Source organism: Lonchura striata, chromosome 10 (assembly GCF_046129695.1).
Source record: "Lonchura striata isolate bLonStr1 chromosome 10, bLonStr1.mat, whole genome shotgun sequence".
Classification (NCBI taxonomy): Eukaryota; Metazoa; Chordata; class Aves; order Passeriformes; family Estrildidae; genus Lonchura; species Lonchura striata.
In genome coordinates this window covers 18,222,854-18,250,565 of record NC_134612.1, presented here as the reverse complement: position 1 = coordinate 18,250,565, position 27,712 = coordinate 18,222,854, and the positions used below count along the sequence as shown (strand labels likewise).

General features: G+C 49.9%; 2 protein-coding genes and 1 long non-coding RNA gene across 3 annotated transcripts; 1 reads left to right on the top strand and 2 right to left on the bottom strand.

Moving 5' to 3' along the window:
• LOC144246809 (uncharacterized) lies at positions 1–5,915 on the bottom strand. The gene is made up of 3 exons (XR_013340527.1): positions 5,737–5,915; positions 515–676; positions 1–80 (listed from the first exon to the last, which is right to left on the bottom strand). It is a non-coding gene; the product is annotated as an uncharacterized LOC144246809 (long non-coding RNA).
• On the top strand, positions 5,695–9,403 carry NPPC (natriuretic peptide C). Its single transcript, XM_031505681.2, has 3 exons — positions 5,695–5,816; positions 7,245–7,584; positions 8,958–9,403. The coding sequence occupies exons 1-2, from the start codon at positions 5,724–5,726 to the stop codon at positions 7,569–7,571; spliced, it is 420 nt and encodes a 139-aa protein (XP_031361541.2). The 5' UTR covers positions 5,695–5,723; the 3' UTR covers positions 7,572–7,584; positions 8,958–9,403.
• Positions 9,399–27,712, bottom strand: COPS7B (COP9 signalosome subunit 7B). Its single transcript, XM_021544293.3, has 7 exons — positions 27,640–27,712; positions 25,595–25,770; positions 24,351–24,426; positions 22,709–22,797; positions 21,913–22,115; positions 20,563–20,668; positions 9,399–19,293 (listed from the first exon to the last, which is right to left on the bottom strand). The coding sequence occupies exons 2-7, from the start codon at positions 25,754–25,756 to the stop codon at positions 19,135–19,137; spliced, it is 795 nt and encodes a 264-aa protein (XP_021399968.1). The 5' UTR covers positions 25,757–25,770; positions 27,640–27,712; the 3' UTR covers positions 9,399–19,134.

Below are 27,712 nucleotides of genomic sequence, written 5' to 3'. Positions count from 1 at the left end.
GCTGAAATCTTCCTCTTCCAATGTCAGCCCCAGCCAGGGTCATTCAGTGCTCCTCAGCTGGCACCCGCACAAATTCCCTCCTAAAAAGAATAAAAAGAGGCAAAAAGCCCAAACTTGGCTTTAGTGGGATCACTCTGGGATCATTTTCATTTAGGAGGTCAAAGGCTTGACCACCAGCACTGCCAAGACCAACGCATTTGGCTTTCTGCCTCCCAACACTCTCCTGGGGTTTCCCACATCCAGGGGCTCCCAGGTGACACTCAGGAAGCCCAGAAGTTTTTTCCTGAAGAACTGATGCCGAAGGGACTTCCCACCACCTGCAGTGGGTTCCCAGGAAGCCAGTTCAGAGGAGCTGGAGGGTGTTTGTATCTGGCAGGGGGGCTGCAAGGGAGCTGCTGCTGATGGCTTTTTCGAGGGTGACAGGGGTTTGCACAGCCAAACCAGGTGGAAGAGGCTCCTGCCAAGCCAGGACATGCTGCTGACAGAGCCGTGGGGCTAGTGAGGACCTGCTCACCTGGCCTGGTTGTGCACGAGCACAGGAGGGCACAGACATCCATCCCCCGAGGCACTGGTGGCATCTGGCTCCACCGCTGTGATGGAGATTCCCTGGATACAGGCTGGGGGTCCCCAAAAGCCTGTTGGATCTCTTCTCAGGATCTGCACATGGCATGGCTCCCTGCAGGGATGAATGTGATATTAATAGCTCATCCTTTTGCCTTTCTGGGCCATCACACCTTTGGGCAGTTCCTATTCCCAAAGGGATGCTCAGTGCCAAAATCAACAAGCCTGGGATGATGTTGGGACCCCAAAGCTGTGGGTGAAACACTGCCAGACCCCCATTTTATGGGGAAGACATCTGAAAAAAAGAGAACAAAGATGACTGTGGCATTTAGCTTGGAAAATCCCAACAACCTGTCCCTACATCAGCTGCAGACCTGAGGCTGCCAGGAGCTGGAAGCAGTGCAATTCATATCCTCTGAGGACTGATGCAGAGGGAGGCTCGTGGTGTGGAGTCACCCGTGCGTTAGAATTGCTTCATTTTATTGACATTCAACAAAACCCTGAGACATTGTGTTCCTGCTCCCACCAGAGCAGTGAGGCATCCGAGCTCCAGAGCACAGATATCCCCTTGTAGCCTTGGAAAAAATATCCAGAATGTCAGGAGAAGACTGTAGTATCCTAGGAAGCCCAGGAAAAAATGGCAGATCCCAAAAGGCAAAGCCCTGGGGGAAAAACACACTGTGCCTGTCAGAATATCAGCACTTCACTAGCAAAGACCTGTGAGTCTCTGTTTGGGGCTTGTCCTCTTCTCCTCAGCTTTGCCACTCTGGGAGGTTTTGGGAGGGGACAGAGAAACCGTCTTGGTCTTTAAACTTAAGGCTTTTGCAGCACATGCAGCCCCATTCTTGCCTGCCCCATCAGGGCAGCTCTGTTGGCTGTCTCCCCATCACCATCCCAGTTTGAGGAGAGGGGGTATTGGCCATGCCTGTATCCTCAGGCAGAGCCCTCTTCCCGACCCAAAGGAGACAGGGGAAAGTGCAAAATCCTGTAGTGTTTCCTGCAATGTCTCATTCAACAGCAGCAGCATCCAAAACAAACACCAGGAATGTTCAAACAGGCCAAAATCTCCATCAGGGGTTCAGAGAGCACCCCAGGAGCATCACACCCCAGTGTATGGAGCTCCCCCATCCCTGTGACCACCTGGTGGCTACTGGGGCTGTGGACTTGTAATGGCCAGGTCTGAGCTGCTGGGCAGTGTTCTTGCCTCAGGGGCTACAGAGTTATTCCCCAGAAAACCTTTCTTTAAAGCATCCTCAGGAGGAACATCATCACAGAGGTGGGACCAGATAGTCCCCTGCATGCACCAGAGGCTGCTCATCCATCCCAATAATCAAAATTGAAATCTCTCTTCAAACTGCTTCTCACTGAGTTGGCTATCATCAGACCCCTAGAGAGGTACTCTAAAATCTGTAAAAAGAAGAAAACCAACTGTTAAAAACTCTTATTTCAGCACATCAAACTCTTGGTGACATTCTCTTGTTGAACACATCATATTCCTGAGGACTGGTAGTTGGTGGCTGTGCTGGGGGTCAAGTAGCTCCCTTATCTTAACAGCTGCTCCATCTTTGTACCTTCTCTGTCCCACCATCTGGGATGGTTCTTAACCAAAAACAACTTGGGTTGGCCACTGGTTGTGGGAAAGCATCAGCCCCTCTGCATCACCATCACATGCACTCTGCCTTCTGATGTCTCTTTTTGCAAAGGGATGATTGGCTTTCACATGGCATCAGCTGAAAATCCTCACCCTAGGGTTATCCATCTCTTGGTCAGGAAATGCTCTCCTGGCAGAAGGTAGCAGAAGAGACATAAATCTGGCCAGTGATTTCCCAAATCAATAAGAAACATGTTCCCTAAGGATAACTGAGTTGAAGAGAAAGGAGATGAATCACTGGCTGTTCACTGCTACAGTAGCAGCTTACTTCCGACTTGAGTCCACATTTCTATCCTGTGAACCTTCTTGACATCATCCTCTAGAAGGTGCCTGGAACCTGGCTCCTAATTTCAGCCAGGAGAGCCAGGGCCCCACTGCTGCCCAGCTGGATGCATCCTCAGTGCTGGCATCACTCACCCCTTCCTTGTGATGGGGCCAGAACACTCCATGCTGCTGTCACACAGATCCCCATGACCCATCTCCTCCCACTCTCCAAATCATGCTGGCACTGGTCACATTTTGATGAATCCCTCTCCATCCTCAGACAGGGGACATGGGTGCCCTCTCACACATACAACACAGTCTCTGCTCCCTTCCCTATTCCCTACATACCAGAAGTCCCCATACTCAGGGCTCATCCCACTTTGCTAAGATTCAGCAGCATCTCCACAGCAGCCCATTCCCCATAATTCAGGTTCGACGCTGGTATTTCTCAGGGACAGGCCAGCCCTGGTGCCCCTCTCTCCTCTTGGCTCTTTTTGCGCCCCTGGGTGAAATGGGGAGGGGTGTCACCCTCTCCAGCCCACCCCACAGGTCTCCATCCCTCCTCGTGCAGCTGTTTAGGATCCTCTTTGCTCTCCAGTGCCTGGGGAAGACCCCTGTGAGCCCAGCCTTATGTCTCCACTTCTCATTTTCCACGCATGCCCTGAATTCTCATCCTGGGTGATCATCCCACAGGGCTGCGCACTAATGAAGGTCCATCCCTTTAAGGGTTAAAAGCTTTCAGGCCCCCACCCCACCAAGCAAAAGGGTTTCACATTCTTAACCCCTTCCTACACACTCCTGCTCCAGCTCTGAGCTTTTGCCATCCCAGCGGATCCGATCTGGTTTGAGTTAAGTCTTTGTGTGCGCCCGGCTCTGACTTCGGCAGAGTAATTTGAATAACAAGGCTAATTGGATTTATAAAACACAGCCCCTCCTCTCCCCCCCCCAAACCCGAGGCTCTGCACAGTGTGACAAAGAAAACACACTAATGAAAACCACGCTAGAGAGCCGAGGGCCGGGAAGAGCCTCCTGCGGGCAGGCACTGGCTGAGACCTGAGCGCCTTGTGGCGTTTGTGGCGATGCTCGAATCCTCCGGGGCGAGGGGCTGCTGGAGCAGCTCTGGCACCGACCCCGTGAACTGCAGCCTGCGAGGGGGCTGGTGGCAAACGAGGCGGCCCTTCCTGCCCACACTGTGACATTTCTCCGCAGCCATCTGCCTCGTCTCTGTCCCCGTCCCGGGTGCACCGGGAGAAGCCAAGGGACAGGCTGCCCAGAGCACCAGGGCAGGAGCCAGTGCAAGCAGAACGGTGATGGCAGGATTCTGTGGGGGTTGCTGAGCTGCTGGTGGCCTCGGGCACCCCGAGATCCCCGCAGAGATGTCATCTCTCATCCTGTGGAGACCCAGGGCTCAGCTGCTGCTCCCCTTTTCCCTGCAGAAGCCTGCTGATGGGGGCAGTGGTGCAGAGCGCCCCATTCCTTGCACCCTGGTGAGGCTGGCTGCCACATTCCAGCTCCACTTCGTGTGGGACAAGGACTAAACCCCGAGAGAAGGGGCCTCTCTCTGCTCCTTGCCTGCACCCACGGCTCTCTGGCACCCGGGGTCGGCTCTAATCCCGACTCCATCACTTCACTCTGCCTGCACGCAGACAAATGCCCAAGCACAGCTTCACACTCAAAAAAGTCCAAGTTGTCTCCACCTGGCAGGCGCAATGGAAAAAACACAGAGACCTTCTCCTTCCAGCTCCCGTTCACATGGAGCTGAAGAGCCAATCTCGTTTGAAGTGTCCCGTGCCCAGTAGCCGGGCTGTGGAGGAGGAAACATCTCCCTGCTCCTGAGCAGGGGTACTACGGCCCCCCAAAGAGCCATGGTCCCACAGCAGGGGCAGCTTCCCAGAGATTTGTGGAGCAGCAGAGCCAAGAAAGACCAGGATACAAAGCAGGAGGAAAGGACCAGACTGAAACAGACTCCAGGGACAGGGGAAAGGGCAGAGAATGTTTCCCTGGTCTCAGGGAAGGGATTTGGGGTACAAATCCAGCTTAATGCAATTCAGCCGTGGATGCTCCTGCAAAGAAAGGGGTGTCTTTCCTCTGCCCTCATGCCAAGAAGAGAATTTTCCCTGGACAGGGGGCCGGAGATGGTGCTCAGCTCCATCAGCAAAAAGCCAGCAGAGCTCCAGAGCTGCCCAGTGCCAGCCCCAGCAGCAGCAGAGACACAAATCCTGCTCTGCCAGCCAGGAAAGGGGAAGGCTGAGAGCAAGGGGCCTCCTCAAAGGCCCTGTGAACTCCTGGGGTTAATCCCAGGATCACACCTTTCTCCTGTAACCTCTAGCTCTGGGAGCAGGTCAGAGGGAGGCCAGGCTGCACAGCCCTGACATGGGTCAGCCAGTGAGGTCCTGTCCCCACAAGGGACCCTGTGACACTAACTATACCCTGCATCCCCAGGGTGCTTGAAAAGCCCCATCTCCAGGGCCAGGAACACCATCAAGATCCCCCAGAAGCAGAGAGAGCAGGTCAGTCCCGGAGCCAAGAGACCCACTGAGGTGCCCTCAAGAAGCACCATTGTACCCTCCATCTCTTTGTGTCCCCCATATTCCTGTCACAGAAGGCAGTGGCCCTGCTCCTGCCAAGTAGAGACCTGGGAGGCACAGTCTGATCTAATCCTGGATGTGGGAAGAAAAAAAAAAAAAAAAAAAAAAAAAAAAGGTGCTTATTCCTGTTTTTTGGGATGAATCCCGCACCGGGACCACCCCCCCCCGCCCGGCCCGTGTTCTGCCGCGGGAGGTCAGCAGGGCAGTGCGGGGAGCAGAGGGGCGGTGGGGCAGCCGGCAAGGGGAGGGCAGACAGCTTGCAGGGGGGCCGGGGGCGTCTGGGGGAGGGCGGGGGCATCAAGCCAAATGCCCCCCGCTTTCCCTTTCGGGTCTCCAGCTCCCGGAGCTGGTTGTCTTGTGTCATTTGTTACTGCCAGGGGAGAGGGGATACCACCACCCCCCCCCTTTAAATTCCTGCTATTGTGGAGTGCAGACCGGGTTGGACCTGGGTATTTAGATGACATCACCGAGCAGGTTGGGTTATAAAATGAATGAAGCAGAAAGCAGCCCAAGTTCACTAGCTCGGCACTTCGCAGGCGGCAGGAGGGACCTCGGGGCTCCGCTCTGAACTTTGACTCCCGTCGGTCCCGTCCTCTCCCCGGGGCTGCCCTCGGCTCCCCGCTGCCCCCCCCGACCCCCCTGCCGCTCGGCCCCGCAGGATGCAGATCTCACCCTTGCTGGCTGGTGGACTTTTACTCGCGCTGCTCTCCCTCAGGCTGGAGGCGAAGCCGGCGTCTCAGCTCCCACAGAAGGTACGGCTGGAGCTTTCTCCGGCTCTTCCTCCTCTCCCGGTCCCGCTCAGAGTCCTAACGGCACAGGGGGAAACGTGGGGTGCCTGTGGGGTGCCAGAGTCAGTGCAAAGAGGGGTTCTTCTCTCCGCATGGGCTGTTTGACTGCAAGGGGGACTCCCTGCTTCTCCAGGCTGTCCCGAACGTCCGGGGACGTCGCCCCATACCAGAGGCTGAGTGGGACGCGGTGTGCCCCGCAGCCCGCGGGATCGGGGCAGGGGAGGCGGCAGTGTGCCCCCGGAGTCACTCTGGAGACCCCTCTGTGCCGGGCACGGGGGAGGGAGCAGAGCCGGAGCGGGGCAGGCAGCAGGTGCACGGTGGGACAGGGTGCGAGAGCAGAGCCCGCCGGGCAGTCCTGACCAAACAGGCCGGGCAGGGGCACAGAGGTGGGTGTCCCTTCCCCGCGTGTCCCATGAGGAAGGGGCGCCCCAAATGAGAGTGTCCCAGGGATTTGGTTTTCTCGAGATGCTGAGGACGAGGGATGTGCCCGAGGCACCCAGTACTACTGTACTGGGTGGTACTGCCCTGAGGTCTGGCACAGAGATGGAGACACGGTCTGACGAGTGCCCCAGGGCAGCAGTGGGATGGGAGTGGCAGTGTCCCTGTAAGGCACTGGGGTGCAGGCTGAAGAAAAAGTGTTGATACAGGGGGATGTTGGGAAAATGAATGAGGATTAACATTTCCATGGCTTGGTGGGCAGCAGCTCTGAGCAGGGAGAGAGATGGAAGGCCTGGGAGATGGGGGAGCAGTGTGGAGGAGGTGTGTCCCTCTTATTGTAGGTTAGAATTGGAGGATTGGGAGGACACAGAGAGCATTAACTAGGGGAGGGAGCAGCAGGGAGGAGGAACCCTGATCTCCCCACCACTGCTGGGGACAGTCTGCAGTGGTGCACAGGATCTGTGGGGCAGGACCCCTCCCCATAATCTGAAGAGGTCTGTAAACTGGTGTAAACTGATGAGGGATGCAATGACCGAGGGGGTCTGAAATGAAAGGACCTGCCGGCTTTCAGGTCCCTTCAGATAATGGGTTGGGGGAGGACGGGATGGAATGGGACGACAGGATAGTGACAGAAGCGCAGCTGAGGTGTGCAGCACCACCAGCCCTTTGGAGGGGTGGTGTGGATATGCAATGACCGGGACAGGAAGACACCGCTACGGTGTGGGTCAGGGGGATGCTCTGACCCCAGGGAAGGGAGCACAGATTTAGGGAGGGGAGAAAATGCTCTGGCCACAGCCAGAGCGGGGTGATGGACTGCACTGCCGGGCACAGACCCAATCGCGAGTTTGCATCGCAGGGGGGATACACCGACCCCTCTGCGCGTCCCTTACAGGGGGTCCCCAACTCTCATGGGGATCGCTGGGGACGGCAGCTCTGACCCTCTCCCCCCCACAGGCCTCCCGCGGGTCAGCGGCGGCAGCGGCGGCGGCGGCGGCGGCAGCGGGTCCGCCCGAGGCGGCGGAGCGGGAGAAGGAGCGGGAGAAGGAGCGGGAGAAGGAGCGGGAGAAGGAGCGGGAGAAGGAGCGGAGCGGCGGCGGCGGCTCGGGCCCGCGGGAGGCGCGGGAGGCGCGGGCCGAAGCGCGGTCGCGGGCGGGCTGGGCGCGGCTGCTGCAGGACCCGCCGGGCCGCCGCCACAAGGGCCTCCACAAGAAGGGCCTGGGCAAGGGCTGCTTCGGGCTCAAGCTGGATCGCATCGGCGCCATGAGCGGCCTCGGATGCTGAGGGACCCCTGGCGGTGAGTGCGCGGCCGGGCCGGGCCGGGGCCGGGATGGGCCGGGGGCCGCGCTCCGGTACCGCGGGGCGTGCGGAAGATGCGCTGCCCTGCGAACGCGAGATGCCAGCGCACGGGACTGCAGGTGTTCGTCCCGCTGAGCCTCGCAACCTCTGGCTTTGCTGGCAGGTAAAGAGGAGGACCCCAAAGCTGGCCTTATTACATTCCCGTCCGGAATCCACCGGCCCTCTCTCTGCCTTACCCTGCAGAAGGGTCAGAGACCTCAGCTGCTTCTGCAGCAGTTCAATCTGGATTCCCCCTAATTTGAGCTAGATCCCTGGGCTCCGGGGAGGATGCAGGAGGAGCTCTGGTGCAGCCACAGGTTTCTAGTTGCCCTCTCTGCTTGAAACACTTAGGTGAGCTATGGATAGGTGTTAGGAGGGCAGGGTACCCCCTGTGTGCCTGCAGTTGGAGAGTTTAGTGAGGCTCCTGTCTCAGCCATGCTCCAGTGCTTTTAAGGACAAACAACACATAAGTTCCTCAGGTGTCTTCTAGGTGTGGTGACAGCCATGAGTAGCACTTTCCTAACTGCAGTTTTGTATCTGAGAAAGTTATGGGAAGCTGGGAGAAGTTCCTCCCACAGTGCTTCACAGCCACTGTGCAGCAACCAATGCGTGAAGGAGTGGCTTCCCCAGAGTGATGGGTTGGGAAAAACATGGCAGTGCCTCCCCTGCCAGGTCTCCCTGCGGGTGCTGGGGACAGTGAGGTATGGTTCTGGCCTGGCCCTGCCAGCAGGACACACACAGATGAACTCACACTTCGGGAAGCACTTACCACTGCAGCCCAGGCCACTTGCTCTTCTTCCCATGGTCCAGCCCTGCAGTAGCATAACTGGGCACAGCAGGGACTGGATCCAGCATCCTGCTGCTCTGCAGAGCAATGGGAATAGCACAACCCAAAGGTGCCTACAGGATGCCAGTGCTGGTCTATGGCCTGTCCTGGAGGGATGGGTGCTGTTTCTCTCCTCCCTCATTTAGAAACTCTTCAGTATTGCCAAGTATTGCTAGCTCAGGGCTCCCAAGGAACACACAGACCCCATGTAGGCAGGTCACACCCATCCTCTCTCACTAAACCCATCAGAACAAGGAAAAAAAAAACTCTAACACAAGGGCAGGAGGAGCAGCAGCTTCCCTCAGCCTCTCCCCTGAACGCCAGCCAGAAAGCAAAGGGTGCACTTCCTTTCTTTAGCACAAGCAAAAAGCTCAGGGATGGCTTCTGCTGAGTCCAGCATCCCCCAGCCCCAGGCCATGGATACTTGGGCAGGAGTTTTGGCTGGGGATGGGTAAGGGGTGCTGCATGGCAAATACTAATGGGCACTTTGTTCTTGTTCCTCACAGGGCTTTGAGTCCGTAGTCCACTTTTTCCTACCACGCACGGCCAGGCACATCCCCAGGCAACACCTAGAGAAGCAGAGACCCCCTTGGAATGGACAAAAGATGTGGTTGTGTTTTTCTTTTTGGTACGAGGAATTATGGCACCAACTGTTTTGGTTTTGTTATTTTTTTAACAAGTGCTCTCTATCTTATATATATTATATATACAAACACTCAGCGAGACAAGGGACAGTGCTTTTCCAAGAGACTGATGAAGCCAGCTGTATAACATTGCTGTTTGTAAATTCATGTCATGCATAAATGTATTTATGTTGTAAAGCTATTTATATATTGTTTATAAAGAGATATTTATAAAAAATTATTTATGTAACTAAATGAAAAGTCAAGCATTGTAACATTTTTTGTCCTAAGTAGTTGAAAAACTTTAAAAAAAATCATTCCGTGTGGCATTTTGTAATCTGTCTTTATTTATCAAATTCACATACAATTTAAATGTCAGATTGATTGATTTTAGCAGAGCTCAAGAAGAAATTGTTCAGATGTTTTAGAAAAGTCAGGAGTGAGAGAAAGGCCAGCTGATATTTTAAGCTTTGATCCCATATGCAAAAGTAAACTTGTGCCCAATCCTGTGATGCTCTGATGGACTGAATCCTGCCTGGCGCTGCAAGACTCTGCAGACCCCAGCTGAGCTCCCTGCGAGAGCACACAGCCTTGGGCAGCACATCTATGCCCAGATCCCAAATGGCACCCGTGGAAATGAGCCCACCATGGTTAACAGCCGAGCCCTGGATCGACTGCAGCGTGACAAGGGCAGCATCTGTCCTAGTGTGCTTTAACTGCTTCTAGCCCCAGCTTCAGCCCAAAACTGCAGCTCTATCGCTGGTGCTGGATGGAGACGCCGTCCCTGCTGCAGCAACAAAGAGCCCGCGCTGGATCTGGCCCCCGGCTGCGCTGGTGGGAGCAGAGCTTTGTGCCACAGGCACTGCTATTCCGGGATCCAGTGGCCCACTAAGTGTCTTGTTGGTATTCCCATTCACCAGCCCTTTGCCACTAAGCTGTAAAGTCCCTTCCTCCAGCAGAGATTTATTTAACTGACCCAGGGACAATACGTAGACAGACCAAAATATACCAAGAGCTGCCTGGTAAGGATTCATGGACACAGCTGTTGCTACAGCTTCTTGCTATGTAAAGTGCATGAAATAAATCGTTAAAATGACTTGGAGCTCTAAAGGAAACAGCAAGTGAGGGGGCGGGGAGTGCAGTAAACACAAACTCCTGCTTGAAAGCTCTTTGGTCTCATTCTTCAAAGAGGCCTTAGAAAAAAAGAGTGGCAGGCGCCCAGCCCAGCCGTGACAGGAGTCACAAATTATGCCCTGGCCATTGTAGTGGGCTGGGAAACAACGAGCATTATGTTCTGCTGGGCTCCGGTGCCTAGGACAGGGCAAAGAGAAAGTCACCAAGACCCAGAGGCAAAGCGATCCTTTTCCTTAGCAACCACCAGGAAACCATAGAGACCTCCAGCCAGACTCGCCCCAGCTCTGACAGAACACTGGGTGCACAGAACGAGGATTCATCCAGACACCCAACAGCTCAATCATCAGGTTAGGAGTGACATTTCTGACCTCGCATGAGCACGGCCTCCATCAGAGACAGGTACCCACCTTGCAGTGCCCACAGGATCCAGCTGGACGGGGAGCAGCAGCTGATAGATCACATAAGATGTTGCCTATGGGGAACAAAATCAAGATCCTGGCAGGGAGTGAGGCAGGATGGGCGAGTGGCAGCTCCCATAGGGAATGGCAACCCACTGTCAGGGCTCTGTAAGGCAAATACACCTATGAAGGTTGCGAGCTCCACATATCTTTAGAGGGAAGGAGGGGATGTATCAGGAGCTCCTGAACAGATGCCTGTTAGAGGGCATCTGGCATCCAGGAAACCTGAAGGACAACAAGGAATCACTTACTGTGCAGACCTTGCACATCCAGGTCTGAACATAGGTGTAAGAAGGTGGTACTGCAGGTCCTGTTTAGGGTCCTGGTCCTTGAGTATGAAGCCAGAGTAGCGACCAAGACAGAGTGACCACAACAGTAGTGACCATGACAGAGGGACCAAGGTGGGGACAATTCCCCTTTCAGTTTTGGCTTTCTGATTCAAGCCAGAGCTGAAATAAAACCACCTGCCTGGTGACAGAAGGGTTGTCCTCAACACAGCAGCAGGAACTCAGCCTCAGGAATTCAATCCACATATTTTTACCACCTAAGTGAGGCAGAACCTGCGATAAGGTTGAGAGGTTGAAGATCACAGCCTGGGGTCACATACAGTCTGGATTCCTGTTTCTCCACAGCAGCACTGTCCAAGAATAAAAGCACAGCCCACAGCATGTCCTTTCCATCCACAGGGCTTCCTGGGAAAAAGCAAGCCCAAGGAAAAGGGCAAAGCTGTATGGCAAAAGGCCATTAGCTTGGCAGAGAACAACAATCAGAGCTAGAGCTCCTGGTGCAGAGGGAGAGGATAATAGCTTGGTTCCTCACTTTCCTGCTTCTGCTCTGACCAGGGATCCATCTGTCCCTAAGGACATGGATTCCCACCAGCAGGATGGGAATATTGTGCCCATGTGTGGTGGAGCTGATGTGCAAGAGAGAAGGCAGCACTCCGGAGTGAAAGATCACTTGGAAAAGCTCAGATCCACTCAACCTCAGCCTCTCCATGGCACAGTCAGACCAGTGGGTCTGATAGGCAGAGTGGCACTGCCAGCAGAGGTCAGTTCTCAGAGCACTGATGAGCACTTTCCTGCTTCACTGGACAAGCAAGAATGGGAATCAGAAGTGGCTCATTAGAACACAGCAATCACCCAAAATGGCCACAACTGCGTCTGCCTGACAAGGGCTCAGAAGAAAACAAGGGCAGCAAGAAAGTGGGGCCACAGGAATGTAATTAAGAGGCAAGGAGGCATCTCTTGCAGCAAAAACAAATTCCTCTTGCATCACTGCTTCCCCTGATGGCCAGCTAGGTCAGATTCTCACAACATCCCATGAAAGGATCCATGGCCAGTCCTGGAAAACTCCCCTGCTACATCCCAGCCCAGACAGCATAAATGAACAACAGTTGTTCTGGATGCAAGGTGCAGCCTCAGGAGGTAGCATCTGATATCTCAATCAGAATCTCAGACAACAGCCTTTACCAGAGGTGTGTACACACACCTGGAAGTGAGGGTAGAAGGAGTCCCAGGGTCCCCCGTCAAATTAGGTCAAATTAGCACTCATGGGATATTCACATTTCCTGCACTACAAGCTGGATAAGCAGGAGCCAACTCAGCTTCCAAGTGGGAACACTTGTGACATGATGTAGGAACAGCCTTGATTTCTCCTCTCCAGGAGCAATTCCTAGCAGGGGTTGAGCCATAGGCCCTCAGCCTGAGCAAGCACACAGCTCTCTAATGGAAGAGGACAAAGAGCTTCCTCCAGTGCTGTAGCACAAGTGCCTGTCAAAGCCCAAATAGGCTGAAGCAGACCTTGGAGCACTCACAACAGGGACACTGATGCCTTCTAATGTGTGGGAAACCCATTCTGTTCTCCCAGTCCGTATTCCATGTTTTTCCCTGGTACCATTCATGCAACTCTTCCCAGGTACTTCTTGCTGAAGAGTTACAAAGCCCAGCTCTGGTGATGGCAAATCCCAAAGCAGTGAAGCAAAAGAGAAGCCCAGAATCCCAGAGCAGAAGAGCAAAGGAATTTTCCATCTGGAAAGGGACTTGAGGTATGGAGCAGGGACTGCCAGGGGCAGAAACAAACATGCCCCTGCCACTTGCTCCAGGACTTCTCCAAGCATGGGCTGCTTCCCTCAGAATGCAGAAAAACAAAGGGAAGGGATCACAGGGGAACTTCCAGAGGGAGCCTGCACCTGACACAAGTGTGAGTTAAAAACAAGAAGGGAATTGAATTCAGGCCCCTTCCTGTCAGTCAGCAACTAACCTTGTCAGGAGGGATGGCAGCACTAACCATATCAGGCAATTCATTAGGTTGGGGCATGCAGCAAAAGCCCACACTCTCTGGAGCAGAACTACAGTGAAAATCCAGGGTAATGAGTTGCAAACTGCCTTTGTAAATGACACTTCTGCAGCGACTCCGGCAGGATGGGAAAAAGCTAATAGGAAAATCATTAGGTAGCATCCCTTTGATATTGCTGAAAACTACACAGGCTATTTTTCCTGCCCCCTCCATAATTAACCTGGTATATTACCCATAATACTCCAGGCTGATAGTCCCACAATGGATCTGCATCACGGGAAAAGAAGGGTATGCTACATAAAAGACAACTTCTGGAAAAGCTTAAAAGGTGCAAGATTTCCCCCCTACTGCACACACACATCTTCTTCAACTCCATCAGCAACCAACCTCTGCCCAGGCAGGAGACCAAAACTCTGTCACAGTCAGCAGGCAGGAGCAAGGCTGTCCTGGGAAATGCAGCTGATCTGCCCAAGGTTGCTCTCTGCAGCTGCAGCAGAGCTGGAAGAGAACACAGCTCTGTGCTTTGCCCCTTATTTACAAACTGTCCTTGTCCTTGATTTCCTTTACACTAAACCAGGTTACAGCCTGCGCCTCCTGAGATGCAGAACAGCTCTGAGGAGCAATGCCTACCCACCTGGCTTGTCTGCCAGCAAGGAGAGGTCATCTCAGAGTCGTGATGCAAAAGGTACAGTATCACAGCTGGCAAGTGATCCTGAAGGAACTGGTGCTCTCTAACAGCTGCGAAGGTGACAATGAAACACCAAGACGTTACTTACTGCATCAGCACAGTTACTTACACATCAGCAGCCTTAGGACTGTGCTAATCATGAGACAGTGAGTGAAACATGAGGGCTGGTGAGATAAACAGCATCTCTGGGAAGAATCTGGAGGGCAAGAGAACACTACTTCCAAACCTCATACCCATGAAAATACAGCCTATGGTCAGACAAGCTCCAAATACTCATGAAGAGGCTGATCCCTGATGGAGCGAGGCTTTGCTTACCCACCCCAATCATCTCTTCTGGAAGCACAGAGCTATCGTGTGACTAGGGCATTTCAAAAACATCCAAATGATACAGATTCCAAAGGCTCTTTGAAGATCTGGAGAGGTGGAAGCGTGTGCCATCTTCTACTAGAACAAGCAAAGACTACTGGCACAAATTCTTTTGTGCTCTGTATTTCGGGACTGTTAAATGACCTTAAGGCATCTCATTACTGCCTGGAATTTCCAGTGTGTATGTATGCATGTCCACTAGAGCAGAGACATCTTTTCTTATCAACAGGAAAATACTGTGGTCACAGCTACCAAACTCAGGCAATTTGCAGTGGGGCATGTCATGAGATGTACACACTGCACAAAGAAGCATTAGTGCCTGTGGATTCATAGACAGGGAGCAAAGTGTGCTGCTCTGTCCATTCCTATGCCTGGCTGATGAACGGAGAGGGGAGCAGCACCATGGAAATGCTGAGAAGCAGGGTCAGCCCAGGCTAGGGGGTAAACACATTACCATCACTTACCTCTGGGAGCTCTGTGGGAGGGCTAAACTTGAGGAACTACCAGCAAAATGTCAACGCTCCCTGAGAGACATGGACCTTCCTCATGGAGCAGAATGAAACATACGACAAATTCCTAAAAACTCTGCTCAGAAATTCAGACTGTCAGGCTAAAATTCCATATTAAGAATACAAGGTTGAGGTTACACATAGAAACTGAGATGTCTCTAAACTTTAATTTACCTTTCTTGATGCCCCTGGGTTACCCTCTCTCAGATTACACAAAAATATGCTATGCAGACTTGGGTTTTGGTTCCGTTGCATTAGGTCAGGTGTTATAGAGGACTTAGTGGGGTGGAAAAAAACAACAGGAGACTTTGTGACCAGGTGCCCAAGATAGGGCTATCTGGGTCTATTGTATTTGTGAGGCAGGCTCTTAGATTTCTCCATTTCCCCATGATTTAGAATAATAAAGAGCAAGGTTGTTTTTCTGCATTGCAGTTTGCAACAGACCAAAAATAAGAATCCCTAGCACCAGCTGCCCCACAAGTGCACAGGTTTGGGCTGCTTTACTGTGCAAGGGTGGGCTTTGTCTGGTTTCTGGCTTAGCTGAACTCATGTAACCCTGAACTGAAAGTTTAAGAAAAGTCTGGTTTGCCCATGCAATTTATGTTCTAATACAGCTATCAAAGATAAGGGCACTGTTTCTTCTCTCTTCCCTGCAATGAGCAAGCACAAGCCTGCTTGGCACACGTGGACCAAAGCATTTTGCATTGGATAAGAACACTAAAACCAAACAACACCCTCTGGGTGTCTGCATCCTTTTACATTCTTTCAGGAACTGAAAGATGTTCAGCAAAATTCACTTTGCAGGGCTGGTGGGAAAATGGCCACTTCTTTCCACCTCTGTCTTCAGTAAGGAACAAAGGCTTCACTTTCTCCAGATTTGCTCTGGAGAACAGGACTCTGCAGGTCCTAATCCTGTACACAATCCACAGAGAGATACCTGCAAGCCTGAGAGCAGCTCCACAAGCATCCATGGGATTTCCTAGGGCTGCACAAGATTGATTGCAGGACAGGTCTCAAATCTGAAGACTCTATCACCATCACTGATTTTCCCTCCTGCTCTCAACACAAAAGTTAACATTCAACTTAGCTAGGAAGGTGAGGAGGGAAGTAAAAGAAGAAGAAATTTTAATCCAAAACTTTTTTTTTTCTTCTGTTAAAGACTGACATCAGCATTGCTTTATTGTGTTCCAGAATTGCCTGATGTTAGCTGGTATCAAGCGAGTCTCGGCAGGAATGCCAGGGACATTTGTTAGCATGAGGCACAGCTTTAGGGCTAGGGCAGCCTACCAGCACTGCAATCAGCTGAGATCCTCTCTTCCATTTTCCACCTCAGTGCTCAATTCCATATTAAACAAGCACTACTACAAGTGGAGCTGCAGAACACAAAGCTAGACAATAAAGCCCTGAAAAGCAGAGGGAAGGCAGTTTCCATCCACTTTCTCTCCCTCTGGGTGGAGAAGGCAAACAGAAGTTCAATAGCTCAAAGTCTGTCCTGCTGCAATCTTGGAGCGAGCTGCAGCTGGAGCATCCCATTGCTGCCATAAACCAAAGCAGGGCAGGATGCTCATCCTGCACCAGGGAGCAGTGTCCAGCAGTGCTCAGACAAGCTGTGTTAGCTGCCTCCAGCAGGCACAAGCAATCCATGGGAGGTTGAATTAAATCTGCCTGCTTCCACCTCCCTCCCGTCCCCATAGCAGTCCAGCTCCCTGGGCACTCCCCACTTGAAACTGCCCACAATTCAGCCCCTAATTCACACAACTCTGCTCTGAGTTGCTGCCCTTCCTGTAGTCAACAGGATGTCAACACAGTCTTTATCTGTTGTCCTTCTCAAACAGCACAGCACCTCCTGCATCCTTGCCCGTTAACAACTCTGCCTTCTGCTTCATTTCTGGAATAGCTTCTAACTCTTTCCTTCAAGCCAGATTCATTAACCAGCTGCTGCAGAGCTGTTTGCCTCCCCCAGGTACTCTGTGCATGTCATTTGTTAATGACTCATCTCAGCCTGGGCTCATTGCAGACATCCCCCTCCTTTTGCAGCACCAAACCCTTCACTGGCACACCAGGAAAGCCAAACATGCAAACAACTCCATCCCCACCAATACCCCAGTCCCTTCTCTGTCCTCTGTCATCATCACACATGGGACAACTTTTTATTCAAGTGCTATTTCCTCTCTTGCTGCTTTGCTGATCAAAGGCAATGCGAACCAAAGCATAAATAAGATCCTCACCCCCAGCCAGGCTTTGAGAACGGCAAAACATAAGAACAAACTCAAAAACTTCCAACCATTAAAGAAGCTTCAGCAAACTAATGTGACTTCTGTAACTGGCAGGGAATAAACACCAAGTACACCAAACTCACATCTACTTCCCCAGCAGACTGTGGCTTGATGAGGAGCTAAAATGATTCCCAAAGGCATTTGTATTCCTCCTGCCACTTTGCAGGACTGATATCAAAAATGGAAAGGAAAGAGGACCATAGAGCCTCACTAGTCAAATCCAGTGAGGAAGTGGATCTCCAGCACATTGCAGCTGTCCACACAGCAAGTTAGAAACAGACACAGTCCATCTCCATCACACAGACTTGAGGACACAACTTCCTGAGAAGCTGAACAGCTGAACACTGGGAGAAGCTGCAACAGGAGCTAATACTGCCACGGATTGGGAAATAGTTCTCTTGAGCTACCGGTGAAGGCTTCATGTTCTGAGCTTATCCACTTAACATCCAGGGGGAGAGAGACCTGGTAAAGAATCAGAACCCTGACCAGAACCAAAAGTATCTGGGACTGGACCCAGAGGAAGCTGGAGGGAGGGTATTTAGATCTTCCTCTCCAGACTGAAAGCTGGTGTGCCTGCACTGCAGGAGAAGAAAAGGAGAGGGATTTATTTTCACAAATGAGCAAGTCCTGTGACTGAGGACTGCAAACATGCACATGGCAGAGTCCTGGTAGCAGTAAGAGGAAGGCACGTGCATTGCACAAGCAAATGCAGGTGACAGCTGGCTGCAGGACTGGAGCACTGTCACAGTCCTCTGCTTAAACAGCTCCCCTGCCTGCTCAGGGAAAGAGCTTCTCTTTACAGAAGTGAAATGCAAGAGCCAAGCCACAAAACAGCACTCTGCTAGATGCAAAGGAAGGAACTGACTGGCCTAAAAGCACAGCTGCAAACCTTCCACAACCAGGCATCAAAGCTGTTTAGGCTCAGGACACAGGGCTCAGCTACCAGCTTTGCCACAGATCCTTCTGCACAAATCTGACAAAGATGAACTACTGACAAAACGTGAAGAGGCTTCCCTGTCTCCCAGATGCATCAGAGACCAGCCAGACCTCCAATCAACGTACTCCAAGAATCAAATAAATGCTCAAGTGAACAAGTGACAACAAGACTAAAAGAGCCTCCCAGTCAAGACTCCAGACTCTGACATTAAATCAGCATTTTTAATTTTTTTTCTAAAATGTACTTTTTTATGAATTGCTGTTCCAATGCTTCCCCCTTAAAAAAAACCCCACACCGTGCCAAACTAGGTGCAAATCACCTGAAGTTAATTTGTAACAAATAAAAAAAAACCACAAAACAAAGGCTGAAATGCTTTAGAATCACAACAATGTAAAAAAAAAAAAAATAGGGAGGAAAATACAACCTGAAAGTGTTCAAAATTCAGAAAGACTTGTCAAGTCCATTGCTTCAGCAAGGGGATGCTGCTGCGACCCCTGCCAGTGGGTCCTGGGCCACCAGCCTGCCTCCATGCCAAACAGGCTCCTCTCCCACTGTCGCCAGCATCCAAGGAAGAGCGAATGCATTACCCTTTGAAGGTATCAATGGGGGAAACAACTCACAGGCAGCTCTGGGAGGTCACATCACATTCAGGAGGAATAGTTTCTAGCATGTCCCTAACCACCTGCAAGGTCTGTGTGAAAGAGCAGCCTGCTTCCTCCTTATTGTACTGATGCCTCAGAGATGCAGAACAGTGCTTTAAATCTGTGAGAGATTAAAGGGCTTAGTAAGGGCAGTAAACACAGTTAAGTAAACAGCCCAGCACTGGAACTCATCTTCACAGAGCGAGGTAGTGTGAATTTCACCCCAGTTTAAAATAGACAGGGGTAGTGGAAAGGCTGAAGGCTTCCATGTAAAGCAGTTCCTGGCCTAGAAACCTTCCTGTGCTCCCTTTGGGAATAAAAAGATCTGTGTTGATGGCTTCCTCACTCCCAGCCTGGCTTTGGTAGCCACACTTCAACTCTGGGATTCTGATGCTTGCTATAGAAGCTCTCCCGTGATCTGATTCAGTAGAGCAGCTTCCTCAAGGTTAAGCAGCAATGAACTAGCTGGGAGGGAGCAAAACGGTCCACAGATATTTTGGTTTTTTCCTGCCCCTTTTGGTTAGTCCTTTTCTTTAAAAGTCCCTCTTGACAGGACCAGAACAGGGACACCCTGAAAATTCATAGGAGCTGCACAGTGTAACTTAGCCAGATGCTGCTAACTGGGAGCTATTCAAACAGGGCTTTTACTTGCCAGCTGGGAAGGGACTGGCCCAGAACCCACTGAAAAAGGAGACGCGGGCTCTTTTTGCTCCTCCTGTTGTCATTCCTAACTGAATGACCTTTAGATGGCATGTTCTAGTGACGGCTGGAGACCAGCCCTTTGACTTTGGACATCTTCTTTGTGGGCTGCCTTTGTTCTGTGTGTGGAGGGCACTCTCGCTCTACCAGCTGCTGTTCCATCTCCTGTGCCGACGACGAGGCTGTAGCTTTTAATGTTTTCTTTATGTTTGTGACCTGGCCAAGAAGAGACAGTGAATCAGCACCTGCTTCTTCCTCCCCTCGCAGCAGACACTCTGTTCATAAACATATTGAAAAACCCCTGGAGTATAAGAGTGGAGATTATAAAAGAGACTCTACCAACAGTAACATGCTCTGCATTTGAGTTTAATAAAGGTAATGTTTCATCCTCATTTACAGACAGAGCTGATAGTATTTCTAGTCTGGAATAACTAGGGTTTACTTTTTTCCCTAAGAGACAGTGGTACAATATTGTACCACCCCTCTGTCTGGCTGGAGGGACCTACTACTGCCTTGGTGCAGAAGGAGCAATCCTACCATTCTGTTAGCCAGAAGCAGGAAGGGGAAAGGAGACAGTAAAAGAAAAATCTACTCTCAGGACAGAACTCAAAAAACAAAAATGCCATTTGGCCTGCCTGACTACCTGAGACACATGCAAAGAAACAGGAACAGAAATTAGTTTTGTGGGAAGCAGCAGTAATGTTTCTTCTACTCTGTCTGAAAGGAGAGATATAGCACTAAGCACCATTCTCAATCCCCTGGAACTCTGCAGGGCTCACCACAAATACAGTGAGCAAACCTTCAAAAAAAAACCCCAAACCCTGGGACTCAGGTGTGCCAACTCCAAGCCAAAGGCATCCGGCAAACCTAATGTGCTATGGATACGGCACAAGCCTCCAAGGAGATGCAAAGACAAACCTGCAGGGACGATAACCCCACGCAGGGTCTCGGGAGGCCCCTGCCCACCTTCCCAGCGGCAGGGCCGGGCCGCACCGCGGGCTCGTGCTGCCACCTAACGGCGGGAGCGCGCCAGGGCCCGCCCGCCCCGCGGGAGCGGCCGCGGGCACTTCCCGCAAAGGCAACCGAGACCCCAGAGACTTCTAACTACACTTCCAGCTTTAACAAAGACAAGGGGATTTGAATTCCTGCCTGCCTTGTACGAAGGGAACAGAGCTGCAATGAAGATTTGTGGTAAAAGCATAGTTTTCCTAACAAATCAATACAGGAAACCACAATTAGTGCAGTCACTTAGCCTAAATTTATAAAAAATTATCAAGGGAAGTTCCACTCTGCTGGATGTCTGATGTTTGTGGTCTTGCACTCAGAAGCAGATGTGTTTTCTTTCTACCCCATGCCTGATTTGCATGACTGTTAGCCTTCTTCTGAGAGCCGTGACCATCAACCAGGTGTTTATTATAGATTATTTCCTTCAGAAAACAAACATTTATTCAACAGCATAGAGGCCTGAGATGACCCTGTACCCACCTCCATCTCTACCTGCTGCTGAGTTCGGTGGTGGTTCTCTTTGTACTGGTTGGCTCTAAGCACTTGCTGCTCAATTCCTAAAAGAACTGCTTCACAGCCATCACACCTGCAAGATACAAATGATGTCAAACAGTGTTTACAAATTCTCCCTGGAGCACCTCAATCAGGCAATCTGAAAAGTCAGGCTCATCTAAAAGTTTGAGAGATTATTAAATTTATACTTCCTGCTTAGAGTTACAAACAGCTGGCAAGAAAAACCTTTGCTGTGTACTCAATATATTTCTCAGCAGTCTCTAGAGAGTCTGTTACCCTTACCATCAGAGAGTAAGTGCAGGTTCAATGCACTTTCATCTTCCTTTCCAGACAGAATTACAACTTAAACATGATGGAATACAGTGTTAAAATGTAAAATTTTAAAATTATAGAAAAAAATAATATTGAGATAATCCTCCTGCCTGTTAAGTGTTCAAATGACAAGAGCACTCAGCACGGAACTCAGAACTGGAAAAGACAAAAAGGGAATTGGCAGTGGGTTCACTGTTACCTTCCAAGCAATGCTGCAAGGTCCTGGAAGCTGTCAGAGTCCTCCCACCGTGATGGGACTGAGGGAGCTGGAGCAGAGAAGCAAAAAACCTGCCCCCACCACAGGACAGCATATTTGCCCAGCAGTTTAATTACTTTTCATGTACTCATTACCATAGCAACTAGGAAGCAATTCCCAGTCAGCTCAGGACCTGCCATGGGCTCTACAGTCTATGCAGGAATTTCTTTAGGTGGGAAGGGAATCCTACAAAAAGATGAGAAACAGCTCCCTGGCTAAGGTACAAAGAGATAATACCACAGTCCCACTATAGCTGCAGACAGGCTGCATTTGCAGGAACAAAGAGAAGACAAAGCCACCTGAAACTTCAAACTTGAAGAGATATCCCATCCAGAGAGCTGTGATTCTCTAGAATTTGCCCACACAGTTCTCAGCACAGTGAAAAAGACTGAAAAGTAACAATTCTGTCTTCATTATTAAGTGTTACAGCTCCCACCACAGAACAGAGCCCAGTTTGGCACCTCTTTCTGCAAAGTCCTCAATTCATCACAGGGGTTCTGCCATGTAAAAGCTACAGTCAGAGCAGAAGCTCACAGTGTGGTAGAGTTTGGCTTGATACATAATGCAAATTAAATCCCAGATGGGATCTTGGAAAACCTGCCCAACAGACTCCTCCTCCAAGTGCCTACTTATAGCATAAGACTCCTGATTAATGGAACATGGTGAAATTGAGCCAGCACTTGAAACTGTGAGGGGAAAACAGGACAAGCTATGTATAAGGAACAAGGAGGGTGGAGAGACTGCCTCACCATTCCTGGAGTGTTTTGACAATGTTACTGATGTCCTTCTTCTGAATGTCTCTGCCAATACAAAAATCCACCTCTAACACCTGGTTTCGTTGATCCAACTTCCCTTGGATAATATCTGTGTAAACCGCTTCAATAATGAGATCTTCCAGCTCCCTCAGATTCCTCATATCCAGGTCCTTCAGCAACACAGAATAGGGAATGCACTAAAAATAGCAAGACCAAGAGTAAGTGAACAGTCCTAAAGCAAAAATGAATGGCTAAGCCTCAAAAGGTTGAGACTCAAAAGTTTATTGTATCCCACACTTCAACCTGCAGGTGCAGCAGTGACTGATCATGGCAGAACAAATGCTTGCCAGGCTATGAAATATTCTGACACAACTTTGGTAATTCCTGAAGCTTTGATATAGTATAGCACATTCTAGAAGAAAAAAGGTAAATGGAATTGTAGAAGAAATTGAGTGTGGCATCATTTTCTCTAGAACAAAAAGTCAGTGCTTTTTAAGAATGATTCTCCATCTCCAGCAGTGAAAAAAAGCCATACAAAGTTTCCCAGACCTTCCTGACCAATCTGCACATCAGTTCAGACACCCCCACGCTTCACCCATGGAAGTCCATCCACTAAGTCAATATCCCAAATGCACCAGGAGAGAACACTGTACCCTACATGTACCTTCCCAGTACAGGATTTTTTTTCTGAGTACCCAAGCAGGCTGATACAGCTTCAGTGCTCTGGAATGGATGCCATTTTCTACAACAAAACCAAGAGACAACAGCTGTCAAACCCCACACACTTTACCTTCATTCGGGAAGCCAGGCTTACAATCGTCAAGTGTTTCAGCTTGTTCTTCTGAGTCACTGTTAATTCAGGCAGGCTATCTTTGTTTGCTGTTAATGTCAAAAAGACAAGATTCAAGACTTAACTTTGAAAATTACATAATCCAGGCTCCAAAACTTCAGGCTAGTTATGCTAGACTACACCCTAAAATACTGAATACTTCCAGCTAATGTGGGTGCTGGTTGGTGAGCAGAGTGTGCTGCTGCAGATAAACTGGCACAACCAGGGAGAGAAGGGGAAAAGTTAAGAACAACTTAGCAATTCCATTCTTATCTGCTTCTTTAGTAATTCTGGTTCTGGAATTATAAGGTAATTCATAACTGGTGCCCTGCCAAAACAGTTGGTAAATGGCTTTGTTTCTACCAAGTAATTTTTATTTCATTAACAAGCTGACAGAAAAAAAATCTTCCTCCTTTGCTGATCTGGTTGCAAATACAGCTGGTTTTATTTCCCTGAAGAGCTGCAGAATTTAAAGTGCAAAGTACCAAGCTGAGGAAGAGAGGAGAAATCATTAATCTAGATGGCCACACTGTCACTGTATTATATCTATGTGCCTCATGAATATTTAAAAAGATAAAGGAAACTGGCAGCCCTCCAAAGCTAAGAAACTCTAAAATATCTACTTTAATGGAAATTAGTGTTTCAGGGCCACTCAAGTTCTCCCATCCATCCCACCTCATCCAATGCTCTGCATTTTGATTGCTTTTCACCCTTTCTCTTTCTTCACTAGAAAAGGAAGAATGAACTGTGCTGTCACACAGTAACACAAGAGCCATGGACAGCGAGCACATCTTCTAATCAGTCACAGAATTCATGAGGCTCATGTTGCTCCACAGACACTGGAATTTCCAGTCCTTGCACTTACAGATGCCACTGCTCCTTACAGGAAGTAGATAGCTCATATACCACCCTGAGAAGCAGCACTATGACAGAATTATTTGTCACACTCTGTAATGGTCTGGATGAGGCTGCTACCCACAAATGAAGCATTAAATTGTAGCAGAATGGAAGCATAAGCACTGGAGATAAAAGCACATTTCAAGAGATACAAAGATGATTCACACAGTCTTTCTAAAGCTGTATAAAAGTCATTATTTCAACTTGTATTCTAGCTAAGAAATTATTCACTTTGTTTCAGCAATGCCGTCATGGAATAATAGGTTATCTCACAAACCATATAGGTTTTTATAAATAACGCAGAACAATTTTGTCTAAGTTTTCTGCAGTTTCCATAACTGGTGTCATCTAAATTTCCATAGAGATGTCTGAAATTTCCCTTTACAGAGGTAAATGGCCTGTGAACATCAAGGAATTGACTTGGTCAATTGAATTGGTCAGCTGCAGACCAATTCAACCCAGCACTGCAGTCCCATCCAAACCAGTAGCACCCCAGAGTCTCTAACCCTTCCTTTCATTTTTAGCAGGCAAGAAGCACACATGACCCAGACCCCATACAGACAATTCTCTACCTAATAAACTCTTGTTCCTGGATGCTTTCACCCAGCCACACTACACCAGGTATCTAAGAAAGCAAATAATTGCCCCTGACAATCCTACAGGGCAACCCAGTCCCACTTTCTGCAAACGGGCAGCAGTCTCTTACCTACATAGTCCCGGTAGGTGCCATATGCAAACAGGTTCAGCAGCTGGAAATAAGCAGCATTAGACCCCTCAGCAAGCTGCATGGGGAGAAAAGAAAAGTCACATAAATTGGGCAACACAAGCCTGATAGGCACCTTCTCCAGAGAATGGTGTAAGTCTGCACAGGACGTAAGCAGAAAAGCAATTATATCCCAAGCTGGACCCCTTCTAAGGCCTCAAGAGCAGGATATTTCAGCAGTTTTAGAGTCAAGATGATCCAGTCATTTCTGTGCACTGGAACTTAACTCCAGTTTGGACTGTCGACTGCTTTGTGTGGCAACTTGGGAGGTAAAAGAAAAAAGCAATTCTTGACTTCAGTTGACAACCTACAGGGCCTGCTCCTCTCATCAGGTGATAAGCAAGCAGGAAATGGTGATGGCTGTAAGGATCCTGTGAAAGCCAGGACAGCTTACCTGCAGAGCCACCACAGCTTCAAAGCAAAGCAAGCTGGGACACTGTAACTGGAGTGAATTTGAAGGTAACTGCTCTTGCCTGCAAACTCTTCACTGGAATAACAGCAGCACCAAGCAGTGATTTTTACTGATTGGGTTGTTAATACCATTAGCTGCACACAAACCCAGGAAAAAAACAGCACTTGTGATTTGCTGCTGAATGACCATCAAGGTGCTTTTATGCATATTTAAGAGCCTGCCTGGAAAGCCAAACTTGCTGTACACTGTGTTACTCCAGCTGCAGAGATACTCAACTTAAGATTCTTTCATTGTAGAAGAGGCAGGGGCTGGCAAAGCACTCTCAGCAAAAGCTCTGGAACTTGCTTTCCACCTTGCTTTGAAATGGTTTGGATTTGGTTACCACCCAGGCCTGATACACTAGACATCTGCTCACAAAGACTTTTGGAGAGCACTGAAATTCTGCTTTCCAGGACAGTAAAGAAATAGAAAGGGACTTTTTCCTTGCTGGCTGCCAAAGTGCCTTCTTAAAACTGCTACTGTGCTGCTGCCAGGTTTTTGCTGTGTTAGCAACTGCCTTAAGGTAGCAAAGCTTCATATAGGTATTCTTTAACACCTAACATATACAAGCAAAAGCAAGGTCAGCCTCTTATTCAAAAACATCTCCCAAGCCAGGTAAGTTGCAACAGGCCCTCCTGGCACAGAAATTTCACCCACAGGCTGCCTGTGGAAACTTCTGAAGATCCCTTATACCAGTAGTGCAGTAAGGGCATTAGAATAACAACTCAGCTCTTACCTCTTTCACATTTGTTAACTCCAACAGCTCTCCAAAGACATAAACCCCAGGAGCTTCCAGCACTTGGTTTATAAGAGCAGTCAGAGCTGAGCCACTTGTTCCTTTGGCTAGTAAAATGAACTGCTCTAGAAGATTGCAGGATGGCTTCTGTTCTCCTGCCATTCTAGGTTTGCAATCTGTCAGCAAAAGAACATAATATTAACACATCCTTTCTCCTCTGCCTGGCAGGGGGCCAGAAGGTGCTCAGCAGAGCAACATTTCAGCTGCCAGCCTTTTCTTCAGCATTCAGGGGGCAGACCAAAAACCCAGCAGGCTCAATTGCTGATTTAGCTGGGGAACAAGGATGACTCCCACAATTTCTAAGCAAAATTTCTGTCTGATCTGCTCCCTAAAAGGATCTGCTCTTGCAGATCCCTTCTTGTAAGACAGGAGTTTATATTTTATTGCTGTTTTCAGACTTTTCCTTCTAGTGATGCTGCCAAATAATACCAACTGTAAAGATGCTTATTGATACACTTGATTGACTTTCTCCTTCCTCATTGCACAGCTCCAAACCAGCAACCAACATAATTCCCTGTGAAGGACTGATGCACTCTGTATGCCCACACATCCCACCTTTTCCTTTGACTCTGGCTATTGATAGATTGTGTTCCCATAATTCCCACTGAGCCCAAAAGGTAAAAAGAACTGGGGCCTGTAAGCAGCTCCCCTGTCTGCACTGTGCAGTTCAAGTGTTTGGGGTTAACTGGGAAGCTTAAGTGATAAAAATACCCTTTCTACAAAGGCTCTATTTAAGTCCGTGTGAAGAGAGGTCTTTGTCTTCAGCTGCTGCCTGACATTTCTGGTGTGCATGTTGTCTCCCAGCACCAACATGTTGCTTTTGAAATGTAAACCACTATTTATTAACAAGTTCCAGAGAATGAGCTGTTTGTTTACAAACAAATAAGACAAAACTTCTCAAGCATGTTATTCAGAAACCAAATAAAGAACTTAGCAGATAAGGGAGGTTTTGTTTATGTTTGTAAGGGATGATTAGCAAGCAGAGAGTATAACCTTGATGAAAACCAAACACCAGAGAGCCTGTCTGGTTCTGTGTGACCCACATGGGCTGGGCCCACATCCACCCTTGTGGGGGCAGCACAGTCATACAGGGGTTTTGCTGTTTCACCAGGCCTAACCAAATTAAGGCTTGTGAAGGCATCACAGCTTCATGTATTAATCAACTTCTAAAAATACACTTTACTTTGTTCTATTACACCTGCAGGTACAAATGGTCTCAGCTTTAGAGGGCAACCTTTAACACTCTCCACACTGAGATATCTCAGCCCCCGAAGTCTCTCTGGGGTTCCTTCCACCAGAGGCACAGCACAGCTGCTGAACAGCACCTCAGCTCTGATCCCGAAACCCCTGCACCACAGAACACTCAGTGTGCCTGCCTAACACATCAGTGTGCTCCCTCTGCTCGCAGAGAGGGCAATTTCCTCACGAGAGAATATGGATTGACTGTGCTAGGAATGAGATTCAGATTTCACAGTTCTATTGTCCTCCCTCACAGGTAATCAAACCATGTATGAGGTTACAAAAGACTGGCTGGCTGAATCCATGCCCTGCTGGGAAGAGATGCAATTCTCTGCCCCTTTCCAAGTAAATGTTCGGACAACTGCGGTGCTATCGCAAGGTGTGTGCACACCCGTGTCACAGGGAATACCTCGCTGCTTCCACAACCGACTTATCGTGGTGAGAAGCGACTGAAATAAAGCACACACTCCAACGTAGCTTGTCCAAAGGCTACAACAACCCAAGCAGGGGGACAAGCCGGGCTTCTCTTGCGGTCAAGCCTTTCGAAGGTAGCTCAAGGAGTTTCAGGGCGGGGAGCGGCCCGCAGACCCTGCAGCAGGAAGGCGGGGGTTTCCCGGCCCTGCCGTTCCCCCCAGACCCCTGGCAGAGCCTGGGGCCCCACCGAGCCCTGCCGCAGGGGGGAATTTCCTGTGAGTCCCTCACCGCCGCCCCCGTTCCCGGGAGGCTTCTCCCAGTCCCGGCGTTACCTCTCCGCTGCCGGCCTCCCGTCCCGCCGCTGAGCCCGCCGCGCCTCACGCCGCCATGATGGCGGCACCGGTG

What these genes read in the sequence shown, in the direction of transcription:
- NPPC (XM_031505681.2), top strand. Translation starts at nt 5,724, where the DNA reads ATGCAGATCTCACCCTTGCTGGCTGGTGGACTTTTACTCGCGCTGCTC. An exon ending in CGTCTCAGCTCCCACAGAAG is followed by an intron (nt 5,817 to 7,244) that starts GTACGGCTGGAG and finishes TCCCCCCCACAG; the next exon opens with GCCTCCCGCGGGTCAGCGGC.
- COPS7B (XM_021544293.3), bottom strand. Translation starts at nt 25,756, where the DNA reads ATGGCAGGAGAACAGAAGCCATCCTGCAATCTTCTAGAGCAGTTCATT. An exon ending in AGTTAACAAATGTGAAAGAG is followed by an intron (nt 24,427 to 25,594) that starts GTAAGAGCTGAG and finishes CTCCCCATGCAG; the next exon opens with CTTGCTGAGGGGTCTAATGC. An exon ending in AGCAGCAGGTAGAGATGGAG is followed by an intron (nt 19,294 to 20,562) that starts GTGGGTACAGGG and finishes CTTCTTGGCCAG; the next exon opens with GTCACAAACATAAAGAAAAC.